The sequence below is a fragment of the Agelaius tricolor genome, unplaced genomic scaffold, assembly GCF_023055355.1.
Source record: "Agelaius tricolor isolate 1412-34295 unplaced genomic scaffold, bAgeTri1.0.p SCAF_9, whole genome shotgun sequence".
In the NCBI taxonomy this organism is placed as follows: Eukaryota; Metazoa; Chordata; class Aves; order Passeriformes; family Icteridae; genus Agelaius; species Agelaius tricolor.
Window position 1 is genome coordinate 21,227,155 of NW_027269269.1, and position 14,932 is coordinate 21,242,086.

The 14,932-nt window shown below is 47.8% G+C and overlaps 1 protein-coding gene across 10 annotated transcripts in view; it reads left to right on the forward strand.

Annotated features, from left to right (window-relative positions):
• Nucleotides 1-14,932, forward strand: part of ZYX (zyxin) — a 29,640-nt gene that overhangs the window by 6,083 nt on the left and 8,625 nt on the right. For 4 of the 10 annotated variants that reach the window (XM_071433103.1, XM_071433105.1, XM_071433099.1 and 1 more), the window contains exon 2: nt 14,544-14,804. In XM_071433103.1, coding sequence (XP_071289204.1) covers nt 14,555-14,804 — 250 coding nt within the window. In that variant the 5' untranslated portion in view covers nt 14,544-14,554. Of the gene's footprint in view, nt 1-10,259; nt 10,860-11,071; nt 11,285-11,305; nt 11,460-13,951; nt 14,085-14,150; nt 14,170-14,543; nt 14,805-14,932 lie in introns of those variants that run through there. The other 6 variants (XM_071433097.1, XM_071433098.1, XM_071433101.1 and 3 more) reach the window with 6 other exon arrangements.

Consider the following 14,932-nt stretch of genomic DNA (forward strand, 5'->3'; position numbering starts at 1 on the left):
CTCCTTTGCTGCAGAAGACAAACAGAAAGGTTTTTTATGAGGTTTTAAAGAAGGAAATAAAGCAGTGCCAGTGTAGTTCAGCTCCTGAAAGTGGTGCAACTTATCTCACATAAGTGAAAGGCTGGGTCCTTTCAAGCTGGGAAAATATTTGAGGCTGTGTGAATCAACTGAGGGGATAACAGGTGGAGAGAGGTAGGATATGTTTGCATTACATATTGTGATATAAGCTCATGCTTACCTACACTCACACCCCAGAAAGTTTGATCTTGTTCTTCCTGCACCCAGAGACCATAAAAAACTTTAGGGGAGCATATTAGTTCAGTGCTGAGATAGAACTAATCAGTCCACACCCTCAATAGTGCATTTATCAAAAACTCCTTCTGAGTATTTTATCCGATATTGCTGAAGAGATGTAATGGTAAGCACCATTATTTTTTCCTCTTTCACCATAAAATATTTTCTCCTCTTCACGGTGAATTCTCAAATTGGCCTGTGCTGCCACAGTAGAGACACATGCCTGGCACATCCTGGCATCATCTGTTGGAAACTGAACATCTGGCAGACTGTCCCAAATTAAGGACAATCTTACCCAGAGGAATTAAATACTTTGATGTTCACAAGATACCTTAAAAACACACTTATTTTGACACAAGGTGAAATTGAAAAAAAAATTCTGAAACAAATTAGAATTTCTGCAGTGGGGAGATCTTCCCAGCACATAAAGCCCTGGCAAGGAGTGGGCCACCTGTAGCTTAACAACAGACAGGACTCACATATGTGCTTTGCTGCAAAGATCCTACTGTGTGACCTTGCTTAGTTTGGCAGTATTTTATTAAAATGCAATCAGCTTTCTGTATAACACCTGGGTTTGAAGTATTGGTACAGAAATAAATGTTCAATACTCAAGTGTTCACCATTCTTTTCTCACCTTACATTGATATTTGCCTTCCATTAGTTTTTCTTAAGAATTTGTAGCTTCATGGTTTTTCAGAACAACAGTCCTGGTTTGCAGTTTTTTAGGAAGTGTAATATTCTCTCAGCATCTTCATCCCTTTTTGTTTTTTATGCAGAGTCATGCAGAAGTGTCATGCTGAGTTCTAGATATATTACGATCTCATTTTTGTACAGTTCCCATTTCAAGGCTTTATGGAAGACACAGGGCAGAAACTTGCCATCTGGAGCTGTGGTGGTGCAGCTTGCTCTGGTAGCATCTCCCCCACGCCTTCGTAGCACAGTGACCTACTGCATGTGACCATGCATCACCTGCCACTCCAGCAGGAGACCCAGCACTCTCTGGAACTGCAGCTCAGCACCAAAGAATCAGCAAGTCTAGGCTGCCTCATCTGTCACAAACTTCACCCACTCAGCAACCCCCTCCTGGCAAGTGTCTTTCATAAATCCATTCTGCATCCTCCTGTGTCCTTACCTTGTGTCTGAGCCAGCTAAATGCCTGCTCACACAGAGTGAGACCAGAGTTAGGCTGGGCCAGGCTCCAAAATTCCAGTTTCCTCTGCCATGGCCTGTGGCTTTTCCAGCAGCAAGTGAAATGGGAAGATCAGTGAGTTCAGATAAGGGACTCTTTCCCACTCCCTGCCTGCCAGGAAGGGCTCAGAAGATGCCAGTGAGTGAGGAGGAGAAAAGAAAGGAACTTCTAGGAGTGTAAAAAAAGAATTTGTTGAACCTCTGGCAGTGACACTGAGACTGTGAAGGCTCCTCATCATCAGGTAGGTAGTGACAAGAGGGGATGTCTGAGGAGGTTGCTTTGGAAGGTCAAAAAGGCTACTTGATATGCATTCAGAAAAGAGACACCCCCCCAATGACATAAATGTGAGATGTATATTAGGGTGAAAACATCTTTGGTGCAGTCTGAGTCTTATTTTGCCTTTTTTTAAACATTTACTTCATCCTCTACTGAATGTCTCATTTCCCAGCAGTGAAGCTCCTTCTCCTAAATGTCAGTTGAATCTATACTAGTGGTGTTGCTCAAACTGCATTTTTAAAAATAATCTGCAAGCAGTTAATGTGCTTTTTAAATTCCCAGTGTTATGTAAAAAGGCACAATATTTTTAGCCTTACAAAATATCAGTTGTCATCTCCTCACTCTCTCCCTTTGATATATTGGAGATGGGGGCCTAGAAGCTCAGCAAAACTGTGGATACTAACTGCTTTAAAAATAAGGTGGGGAGTTTCTTTCTGCAATGTGGTTTTGTAATTTTACAGATCTTAATAAAAACATACAAAAATACCCCAAACTGTAAAAGCAAGCCTGAGCAAAGAAAAGTACTTCTTATTTTAAAAGCTACTGATTCTGTCCTCGCTGCCGAATTTTAATGTCTGGAATAATGACAGTATTATGTATCCTGAAGCAAAATATCGAATTAAAACTGTTCACTCATGCACTGGCAGAATGGCCCTCCTATTTTAAAAAAATCTCCAGAAATTACTCTCTAGCATAGAGCACACAGCTGTTGTGAGTATGCTCTGGCAAATCAACATTGACTCAAACTATTTTTGGAATCAAGTCAGGCCTGCTGCTGTTTCTGGAAGATGTGAATACATCTACCTGCTCTGCTCTGCTCTGCTGCAGTCCATAAGGAATATGGTGGGATCCAGGATGCTTCCCTCTGTGCTTATTTGGAGGTGACCTTTCCATTCCCATCTGTTTACAAGTCTTCTGAGGTCTGATGTTTTTACCTGCTGGCAACCACCTTGATAAGCACATTTGGACCTTGCTGCTCTCTGTGTTCTCCACTGAAATCTGAGGAACAGGGTCTCAGAAGAGGCTGCCTCACTGCTTTTTCTTCTTGCTGTCTTGTAACACTTGACATCCTGATGGCACTTCTGGCAAGAAGGCATCGCCTATCAGAAGCAGCTCAGGAAAGAGCACCCCATCCTCAGACTTGCTGGGATCATAGCTGATTCTTGAAAGAAATCCACCAGTGCAATTCAAGAGATGGCTACTAGAAAATTTTGGAATGATAATGTTTGTTGTTGCACCACACGGTCTGTGCAGGTGCTATGTACCAATACTGGGCTAAGGCAAAGCCTCTTAGCTTTTATCTGCTCTCACAGAAGGCTGCTTTTCCTTTCTATCTCCCCAAAATTCATCTTAATCTGCAATAAGTAAGATAACATTTATAATTTTTTAATAATATTTACCACTTCTTCCTCAGTTTACTGTCAGCTGGGAGAAAGAGTCAAAATGACTGTAGATGAGGAGAGTTCTGTTCTCATGGTCCCTGGAGTCACATAAATAATTGCTATGTTTAGGAGAGTGGAATTCTTCAGGCACCAACTATGTAGCTTGAAATTCCATTCCTTGCTTGGAGGTGCAGGGGATTTGGAGAACAACAATTTCTGAGTCAAAAGCAAACACAAGTGGAGACTCTTGGACTCTGGTATAATCTGCTAAGACAGCAAAGCAGAATGCAGCATACTGTAGGCTTCTCATCAGTGTAGACTGAAAGACAAAATGAATTCTGAGTCTAATGAGGGAGTCATTCCAGCCTCAAAACCAAGCCAGGGGGCTGAGAATATGCAACATTAAAGAGTAAAAAAGTCTACAATTTAGTGTCCCTCTAATCTTGACCGCAAGCTAAGGTCATTAAGTTGAATTTAGGCTTTTGGCACCAAAGGGCTGATATCTGTCTGCACTGATGTCATCTAAGAAGTTAGAGGCAATGAACAGTATCAACCAGATCTTCATCATATTCTTCACAGATGAACTGTACCCTCTACCTTTCCCAGTCTCCTTCCTCAAGAAGACTCCCTGGCAGTGTGTAGTCTAGCCCCTGTGGAATGCCTCCTTCTGAAACTTCAGAGGGAGACAGTATCCCATATGTGCGTTTAAATTTGGACCTCTCTGCAGATTTCCTCTTTCTTGGATCAGGAGAAAATAGGAGCTGTTTTACTGCATTGGAGAAATGCAGGCTGTCCAATGTGTCCAGAGCGAGTGACAAGTGGAACTAAGGCAGCTCCTTCCCTTTCAGGGTGATATATCTGAGGTTGCAGTGCTTGTCTGTACATTGACTGGATGTAATATGTGGCTCTTGCACTGCTTCAAATTTGACACACTCTTACACAAATACACAGTATTTTCTCATTTACTTCTAAACCAGATATAGCCCTCCTTTTTACCAGATCTCTCTTTTTTTTTATAGTCTTTAAGATAGAGGCTTGATGACCACCTTGGGAAGACAGAGTTTTTGGAAAGCATGGCCACAAAGGCTAAATAAACAGGAAGCAAAAGGATTAGTGCTGGTAGGACTCAGTAATTCTTCTCATGGCATTGAACACTGTGTACCAAGGTGTTGGAAAAGAAAGCTGTTGGTGGGAAGCCCAGGAAAAGCTACACTGAAATAGCTTTGTAAACATCCCGTTCATTTCCTCTGGCAGCAGCAAGTCTAGCACTGTCTCTGAAACCATCAGTCACTGCAGAAAATGTTTCATAGGGCTCTTCTCATAATCTGAGCCTATTTTCATTAGCACCTAGGTGAGATTCTGCTGGCTTAGTTTCCAGGCATCTTTCACTACTTGCTGCTCCCAGCCTTTAGCCAGCACTGTCACAAACATTACCTGGGACTCAAGAATCCCAAGGAAAAAGTATATTTGCAGATGAAGCCTAAATGCAATGACCTTCATGTAAATTGCATCTAAATGCAATATCTAAAGTGGCTTGTAGGGAAACTGAAGTGTTTTGGGTAAGGTTGAAGGTTCCAAATGACTTTTTTTTCATGAGCTATGAAAGCAAAGGGTCAGATTTGCCCAGTACCACAGTCATCGTATTGACCTTCACCAAGGCAACTGAAGAATGCCTTCATTGAAGGAAATGCACCTCCATCAGACTACAGAGTGCAGATGGTCAATGACTCAGTAATACAAGATGGAACACCTTTTGAGGATCTCTCCTGCCTTTTGAGCAATAGCTGTGGCTGCTGATCTCTCACTATCACTTCGCCACCACTGGCACTGGTGGCCTGTAACCACTACCACCCTGTCTTCCATTCAGTGGCTTTCATACCATGCTCAATCACTTTGCTGCATACAGAAGGAACTTAGCACAGATCTTCAGAAAGGCCTCTTACAGTTTATATTTTCAACCTACTGAAAATCATACTCTGCTTGAAAAAAACCAGCTCTCTCCCCTAAGTTATCACTTGTCACAGACTCCTAGCTGCCACTGGAAGGACAGTAACTCTACTGCAAGGCTCTGCTGATTTTCCTGAAAATCCCATGAAATAGTCAAAGATTTTTGTCTAGTCGTCCTTTTATTCATACTGTCAGTAAATTCACTAGCAAAGGCACTAGTAGCCACATGCACTAAACCTGGGAACTGCAAGAAATTTCATATACCCCACACTGTTTCTTTTTTTTTATAACTGGACAGCAAGGGCTTGAGGGGCTGCACCTCTTAAAGCTGTACTCAAATGGTGTTTTACTGTGCAGCTCATGGAAAACATTTGGATATTTTTTAAAATTATTTTTGCAAGCAGACTGTTGGACCATATGCCTGTATTGTCTGTTTGGTTGGTCTGTTGCTTTGCTCCAGGGCCTTGGTTCCGTGATCATCTACACTGTGTACATACTAGATTTTGCCAGGACTCCAGTCTGGAGTTAAATAATTACTTGGTTTTTATGAGAGGCTGGTTTGCTGCAGGATCCACACCCTGTAGATAATGCAGGCAGAGACTGTATCAAGCTTCATTCTTCCTCACCAGAGCAATCTGCTTGTGTCTTCCTAATGTGCTCTCAAGTCCAGCATGCCCTGGCAAATGCATGGCCACATGTTTGTGGGCACACTTCAAAGCACAGAGTTAGCAGTCTCCAGAGCCTGTCCCTGCTTATTTGGCTAGCTCAGTTCTTATGCAAGAAAATAGTAGCACTGGGACAGACTGGAGTGACCAGGATCTTTTCCCAGCTTAATGTTACTGGGACTGTAGCTTGGCATCTCTCTCCCTCCAGTACCAAGCAGCTGCACCAGGTGCTGCCCTGGGAAGCCACAACACAACTTCTACTGCACCACATGGGAGGAGGCTCAGTATGAGATCAAGAGAGCTGAGCACCTGCTTTTGTGTCTCAGCTATGTCACAGGGAGGATGGGGTGAAGAACCCTTTTCCCAGGAAACAGCACCCTTCCCCTGACACAGACACATTCTGGAATTACTCATGGGAATTTCTGTCTAAATCCACCAGGTTGCAACATCCAGGAGTACCTACATCTGATGAAACTCGTTTGTAGAAAGGAGCATGGGTTGTTTGTGCCATGCTTACAGCTCTACATAAGTGAAGAAAGGAGACTTCTACCATGGGAGCGTGGTACTTGGGTGGAAAGAGGCTTGCAGCACACACAGGAACTCTTTTAAGCAGGCTGACAGATGTGTTTCTTTGACAGTTCTGACAAGCAGCAATATTTGCCACAGAACAGCCAAATACGTCACTGCTTGTCTTGCTGGTGGCAAGGGGTGGGGCATAGAGCTGAGAAAATGGCAAGGATGCCTTGGAATGTGGAAATGGCAGCTTTCCGAGCAGAATGGGCTCTGGCGGCCATCCACACTCAGCCACACACATGGGCATGCCCCAGGAGCCATCTCACAGCTCTCCAGAGTTGCAGAACAGGTCATGCAGCACCTGAGGGAAGAGATATCCACTGGGACAACCTGCTTGCATCTCTTTCTTTGGGCACAGAGCCCAGCAGCAGAGCAGGAGGTGTGGGAGGGCTGTGTGAGGGGAAGGAAGCCTGCCAGTGAGCCAGCCCCAGGAGCCACAGAATTGCAGGCCGCTGCCTGCTGAGAAGCAGCAGGAAATTTTGGTAGAAGGAGATAAGGAAACAGCAGTGGTAACTCATCTGGGAGCTGCCCCAGAGCCCCTGTCATGGCTCTGTCTAGGAAAGACCTGCCAGTTTTGCTGGAAAGGGAGCTTCTTCCTTGGACAGACATCACCCCAGTCCCCTGTTCCCCTGGCTGCTCCGATGTCCAGTCACATCCTGGCATGACCAAGGTCATACCACAGGGACACTTTGCTTCCTCTTATGTGTATATGGCTGATCTGCCCCACTAAAGAAGTGTTTCATGACATAGCAAAGGTTTGAGGGGTTTTTTTGTGTTTACAGCTTTTGGCCTATTCTGGTGTTTCAGTCAGGACAATCTAACTGTATGTGTGGGTGGAATGCCTTTTGAAATGTGGACATACGTGCATGTGCACCATGCAGCACCTTCTCAGTGGGATTTGAGCACCTACAGTGGCCCTTCTGAGAGATCACAGAGGCTCTCTCTGCCTGCTGAGCAGCTCCCCTTCTTGGGGACCCACACTTCTGATGTGTGCTTTGCACAGCAGACCTGGTTCTGAAGGGAACCAGCAGAGAGATGCTCCAGCTGTATGTCCTGGCTCGCTGGTCATCCAGGGACGTCTCCAGAACTCATGACCTTTGCAAACAGTGTTCCTGACTGTATGCCAGCTGCACAGAGGCAGGGAGATGACAAGGCTTGTGAGGACTGCTGTCTCATGAGGCTCTGGTGTCCCCAGCACAGCTCTCTGTGTGTGCCACCCAGCTGTCAACACGCAGCCCACAATGGCACTGAGGTGCTCCAACTTGAAACTGCTGCTTGGTCAGAAAAAAGACAGCTCTGCACACATCATGGCCTCCACAAAGGGTGTGAGCAGCAGCCTGGCAGGGGACAATCGGGGCCAGACATTGTCTTTCACACAGAGAACACCCTGTTCAAAGGAGAGAGCGAGGAGCACACCAGGAGAGGCTGTGCCGTGGGAGCACAGCAGATCCCAGAGACCTCCTGCCAGGGTGAATTACATAGAATCACAGAATTGTTCAGCTCAGAAAAGAACTCTAAGATGACCCAGCTGTAACATCTGTTGGCCCATGTGGATGCAGGCAATTTGCTGCAGGTGGCCCTGCCCTGGACAGTGCAGGCCCAAGTACTTGGCCTGGAGACCAAAGCAGATCCATTATATATTCCCAACCCTTCCAGTTGGCCCAGACGTAGCCTTTAATACAGCATGGGGAAAGCTGATTAAGTAGCAATTTAACATTAATCAATAAAACGTGGTTAGACTAAACAGAAGTTATGTGATTAAAGAAGCATCAGAGATTCAACATAGACATGAGTCAGAACTTTTCGTTGCTTAGGAAGAGCATGGGCTCCTGCGTGGCGTCACTAACTGCTAACTAACTCATGCTGAGATAAAATGGCACTAATTGATCTGTTGATATGGATGGAAATTATACAGATGCAGACATTTTGCATTTTTAACAGAAGTAAAGCACCCTGTCCAGATTCCAGACTGCTTTCCTCTGACCTTGAACACATATTTAACACAAAGATTCCCATCTGCAGCTATCCAAGCCATACCTGGCTATCAAAAAAGATTTTCTGCCCAATAAGTTTAATTCCCCAGTAGTGTTCTTGCAAATAATTCTTCATTTTCTATTCAAGGACTTCTTTTTTTTTCTTACATCTATTTTTCTTTTCATTTTATAGGCACCTAACCAGTGCTAGCACATACCTCATCCCATTGCAGTACATGAATTTGCCACACCACTCCTGTGTGGTCTTATTCTTTATTTACTCATTGTGTTACAGGACTGAATTGTCAGCAAAGATTCTCTATAACTGTCTCCATTAAAACTTAGTCTTCCTGAGATGGCTGCCTTGAACTCTCAGCATTTCTAAGCTTTGATTTGATGACCAGTAGCAGGGCTTGCTTCCTGTCACTTGCCTCAAAAGAAGCACCCAGGCAGAACTGCGTGTTCTAAATCCCTCCAGCACCTGCTTTGTAGTGGGCTGTCACTTCACCCACGGTGACAGTAGCATTCACACCACAATAAACTCCAAAAGACCAGATCACTTTTATTCATGGCATGGAAGAGCCAAAGTGACTTATGCAGAGGACAGCTGCTAATTCCAGAAATAACATGGTCTGGCACAAACCAAGTATACCTGCTGATCCATCTCTGTACCCAGGTAGCTAAATGCCTCTTCAGGACTAAGATTTTGCTTCAGCTAATGAATGTCAGTACAACTGTGTGCCTCTCAAGGCTCTAATTTTCATTTGCAGCAGAAAAATGCCTACTTTTTCAAGCCAATAATTGCATGAAGGAAGACTGCTAGCATAAGGAGATTGTTATTTTCTTTCTGGAGGAATCAGAACTAATAGGGAAGTTAGTTAATTTTCATTTCCAGTTACAAAAGCACAAACTTTAAATTCACTATGTGGCAAGCACAAAATCAGATTAGTTTCCCCCTGTGTATTCTATGTATTCTGATTTGAGAATTCTAGCTTTCACACATGCAACCTGGAAAACATGTGTTTTGCATTTGTTTCCTGTAGTGAGGAGTTCGTATGAAATGTCTAAGAGGGCTGCTTTTCTTTTTCCTATTCCCACTTTCCTTGATCTGCCTTCCTGAGCTTTTAACATCAACACACTGGTAAGAAAATGCAAGCATCTGGATTTATGGGGATGTGACCAGAAAGTATGAAAGCATAGATTTTTTTTTTTCATATTCACTCAGCACTTTTTTAATCTCAGTCTGAGACATTCTTTGTTTTCTCTGAAGTCAGACCTAGCCGAGGGAACAGTGGCAGAGTTCTCTGACGTCTGGCTCATTGTGTAGGGTGTGTTGTGATGTTCCAGAATTTGGTTCACAATTATGCAGTGAATTCTTTTTAGCTCTGCACTGACATCTTTACCTGAACAAGAGGGAAGGTTGTCTGCACTAGAAAAGTGACAGTTGCTAGAAGACCCATCACAGAGATACATTCTTTATCCTACATAATTACTTTGTGCATTAATCATAGGAGATAACAGAATTGATGCCATGCCTACAAAAGCAGCAGTAAACAGGATTATTTAGCAGCCACAGAAGACCTATATTTCTCTAAGAAATTCAGAGCTATAGATCAGTGGTTCAGTGGTTGCAGCCATGTAAGGAGTGAGATGCTCAGTGCTGGGCGCTGCTATGGGTGGCATTTTCAAATGGTATGTAACACTGAAAAACCTCAGGGAGACTTTTCCCAATTTTATCACCTGGTTAAATAAAAGGTACGACCTCTTTGTACAAACTTTACGTGTAAAATTAAAGATTTGTTTACACTGGATTTAAACCTTGGACGAATCTCTTTGCATAGCTCTCTAATTGTGAGAGTTCTGCAGCAGTGCAGACTGGGAGTGTCACTGGTATGGTTTGTGGCTTACTCTCTCAACCTGCAAGTAAATTAGCAGTATACTGAAAGATACCTGTGTTGATAGGTAAGTCTTGGGAGCAGACAAGTCCCCTGAGCATTACCAAATACAGTAATTCTCCAGGGAACTTGCAACAGTGGGTGTATTAACCCCAAAATTAAGGCCAGATTCCAAAGTCAAATGCAATGATTGCACAAAGCACAGGAAATATCTTTATTGGTGTTCCTCCTTCGTGAGAGGTTCTGAAGCAAGGAGAAGCAGCAAAGGCTAGGGCTGAAAGTTACGTTCTGTTGGGCTGGGTCAGGCTGCCCCCGTTCTACAGCGGGTTGAGCCCCAAGCGAGCACTGGCATAAAAATAAAACCGATGTGCAGCGCTGGCAATCCAACAAAGCAATTCGTGTGGATAGTGTTTGATATAAACCAGCTAATAGTGTTTGCCTTGCAGCCAGTACGAGGAGAACAAGTCGCTTTTCTGCACGGTGGAGTCATCTGATGTTTGCTTTAATTTCTGGCAGATCGGGGCAGCGTGAGTCAGATGCTCTCACAGCTGGCTCGGGCGGGGAGGAGGCCAGCAGGGACCCTGACTCACCAGAGCCGCCGCATTCCTTCCCAAAATCCAGCTCAGCGACTAGAAGTGAAATCGCGGCCTGGGGGCAGCTCCAAGGTTAGGCGAGGCGGGAGGAGCGGGGCTCTCCGTGCGGGGGGCAGGCAGCGAGCCCGGCCCAGGGTGGGCGCCGGGGGAAAGCGCGACAGACGCGTCTCGCTGGCGGCCCCGGCGGGCACAGCGCTCGCCCCCTCCCCGCCGGCGGCAGGGCCCAGGGCCGCTGCCCCGGCAAGCCCCGGCCCCCGTTACCTCATTGCCACATTCCCCAGCGAGTGAGCTCAGCTGTGCTGCGGCCTCGCGCCTTTTATGGTCAAACAACTTTGCCTGGGCGAGGCTTTTTTCGCGAGTTGGGAGGAAGCGCGGGGGCTCGGCGGCTCCTCCGCCTCTCGCTGCTGCTGCTCCCGGCGGGCGGGCCGGGGCAGCCGAGCAGCCCGGCCCCGACAGCCGCAGCTACTGCTGGGGCGGCACTTCCCGCTCCCCCTGAGGTGAGTCTTTTCGCTCGGCTTGGCGACAAAGCCCTTGTCTTCTCCCGGGAGTGGCGCGGAGGGTGCGGGTTTCCTGCCGCTCCCTCCCGCACGGCTCTGCACCTCGGACACAGCCCTTCGCTCCTGGTGCTGGCTCGGGGGTGAGGTGGTGCTTGGCCCTCCACAAAAAAAGCAGGTTCGTGTGTGTGTGTGTGTGTGGGTATGTGTGGTGACTTTTCTTCCCTGCCGTGGAATGGAGGTGGACTCGGCGCTCCCGCACAGCCCCAGCAGCAGCGGGGGAGAAGGAGGGGGTGCTGCTGCCGGGCTCTGCTTGGGACAAGCTCTCTTTTGTGTGAGCTTGGATGACCGAGACACCTCGCGAGCCTTTTTCCAGATGTGCTCGAGAGAGGAATCTGGGGCCCTTTGTGCATGAAATTTGCCTAATTTATGAGTTTCTGGCTCCCTGGGAGTGGCCCGAGAAAGTGTTTGCAAAGTCGTGGAACTTACTAACGTTTTAAATATGTTTGCATAGCTTTTTGGAGTTTTTCTTCCCGGTTTTTCTTCCCTCCCTTGCATAGGGAGGAGGCAAGCCCAGTATCTGTGAGAGAAGTTAGTAGCTCCGAATTACCCCCTCCCCCAGCCCGGTTGCTCTGAGGCTTTACCTTGCAGCTTGCATAGCTGATAGACTTTGCTCTCTTTGAAGCTTTGTAACTTTGGGGCAGGCTGGGAGAACTTTCTGGATGAAAAGCAGCATAACTCCTGAATCCGTTTAATCTGTTCTTAATATTCTTGTTTGTTTGTGGGGATCTTTTGTTTTGGTGGGGGCTTTTTGTTTTGTTTTTTTTTTTTCCCCTCTGACTCCCCTCAGTTGGGAGGAAGTTGGCCGATGGGGAAGTGCTGATGTGATGTGTGGAGCTATAGGGGCTCCCAGCGTGGCTGGAGCCAAACTGCTCTTACCAACAGAAGTGAAAAATGTTACTTGACTGTCTGCTTCTTCAGGTTCCTCCTGCTTTTGCTACCCCAGGAAAGGAGCAGAGCTGTTGAGAGTGGTGTCATGGCATCAAAGTGAAAGCTGTCAAGATGTATAACTTGTGGCAGACCCACCACGAGACCTGGGAATTGACCCTCTTGCTAAAGGAGGTGTCCCTTGGTTCTGTCCTCCTACTTCTTCCTGCTGTCAGAAAGAAACGGTGTATGAGTCAACTTAGGTATCCTGACTGTGGCCTTTGGGGGCATCTTTCTTCATAGCTCCACTTGAGTCATCCTAAATGCTGTTAGAGCAGGTAGAAAAATCTCTCCCCTCGGGGTAAATGTGAGGATGAGAAAGATTTGAGGTTAGTTCCGTTGGCATGACACTCCCTCTCCCACAGTTCTCACAAACTGCACCACAGGACCCGTGTGAGCTGTGTGTTTCTGGTAAGGCTTAGATGGCATTGGCAACACCCAGGGCTGGAGGGGGTGACTCTCTGCAAAGCCGAGCTTTCTCAGCCGGTTTGGTCTGTGTGTGGGTGGTCTGATAGCCAGCAGTGAGGATGAGCAGGGGCAGCTGCTGGGTGGAGACAGCCCTGAGCAGCAAGTGCCCTAAGTGTGAAACAAACATCGTGCCGGGAAATGGGCTGCTTTGGGTTCGGGGAGATGGCAGCTGCTGGTTGCAAAGCCAGTGGGTTTTTTGTGAAGCAGCCAATGTCCCCAGACTGTGTGTTGACTAACCCCGTGATTAGAAGTGACATTGTCACTGTAGTGTTCTGCTCATAATCCTGTCAAATCTGGTAGAGCTACTGCCAAGTGGTTCATTACACCCTAGTGAAATAATGGAGAACGAGGCAAGTCTCTAAAGAAAGGCTGGGGGTGTTTTTAACAGCTTCTGAAGCTTGATGGGAACTGCAGAATGGAGGGAGTTGGTCAGTCCCTTCTGACAGGCAAGTGTCTTGACCCCTGAAAGTTTGGCGGAATGAGGACAGACCTTGCAAATTACTCTTCTGCCTTGGCCCTTTCCAGTTCTGAATCCAGGGGGAATGCTCAGCACAGCTTTTTGGCTCCCACTTATTGTTGCGGCCTCATTCTCCTTTTGAAACTCCCAGAAGAGTTGTCCAAGTGTATGCATCTTATCAGCACCGCACAAAGGGAAGAAAGAGTTCAGCAACATGGACTTTGTTTGTCTGTGTTGCCACATGCTTGTGACCTGGGGAAGGCTGGGACAGGTTGCTGCTATATTGTGCCACACTGCACCGAGCCGTGGGAGCGCTTAGAATGGGGCAGGCAGTTCTTAGCAGCAGCCAGGGGTTATCGGGGCCGGGCGGATGTTTGTGGCACCAGGGCTGTCTGTGGCAGCAGCTGTTATTGTCCCAGGCAGAGGCCGGCAGCGCGGAGGGGCACTGATTCGGACATGCCGACGCGGAAAGCTGGCACGGAGCCCCTGTGCTGACGGCAGCCCTATTGTGCTGGGGTGTTAGGAGGGCTGTGGGCATGCCAGGCTTTACAACAAAGCGTCTGGCTCCGTGGGGGCTGCTAGCACGGGTGAGCTTGCTGGTCTGGATCGCAGGACCGGGGCAGTCCTAGGGATGCGCCTCGCCTCGGGACAGCCCCGTTCCCCGCACAGCCGGCCCGGCCGGGCATCCTGCGCTCGCTGGGCCCGGGCCCAGCCGGGGCTGCCCGCGGGCGGGGGGCGGCGGCATCCGGGGAGCGCTTCCTGGCGGGGGCGGAGCGGAGCGGGCGGCGGAGCCCGGCCGGGGCAGGCAGGAGACATAGGCTGGCATCGCCCAGCTCCGGAGAGCCTCTCCCGCCCGGCCGTGCGGCTCCGGCGGCATGGAGGGGCCTAGAGGTAAAGGTGTGGGCTACCGGGGGAGAGGGGGCATTGCTGGCGCTGTCACAGGCTGAGCTCGAGAGGAACCGGCTGGCGTTATCGGGTAAAGGGGGAGAGGAAATGCTGATTCCCTTTTGGGGGCATCCTTTGGGGTGCGGGGGATCACCCTCCTTCGGGTCACCACAGGTGCAGGGCTGCAGTGCAGTGGAAATCTGGGTTTTCTCTGTTGCAAGAACCCATTTGTGGTTAATGCCATGCTGAGTTGAAATGGTGAAGTGTGATGGCTCATTCGAGCTGTCTGCAGTTTCTGTTCTTCCTTTTTCCTGTGCTGCTCTTGTAAGTGCACTGCTCAGGCACCTCAGCCTCTGGCCTGAGTTACATTCCTGTATCCCTTTGTTTCACATACTCTTCTCCATTAATTTCCACTCTGGCCCAAGGATGACTTCATGTAGGTTTCCTCCTCTTCTCTCCTGCCAGGTGCTGAGAAGATGGCCTCCCCAGGAGCCCCAGGGACCCGCATGACATCCACAGTCAGCATCAACATTTCTACCCCTTCCTTCTACAACCCACAGAAGAAGTTTGCACCTGTGGTTGCCCCTAAGCCCAAGGTGAACCCCTTCAAGGCTGGGGGTGCGTCAGAGTCGTCACTGCCTCCACCTCCTGGTCCTGGTGCCCAGCGTGCTCAGATGGGGAAGGTGGGGGAGATTCCATTACCACCCGTGTCCATGCTGGCAGAAGGTAGGTCAAGGCTGGCATGGCAGATGTGAATATGCATTTCTGACTTCTCAGGGTGGGAGGTTTGTAGCTGGGCTGAATATGAGAACAGGAGCATAACTGCTGTATGTAATGGATATTCTTGCTGTAGA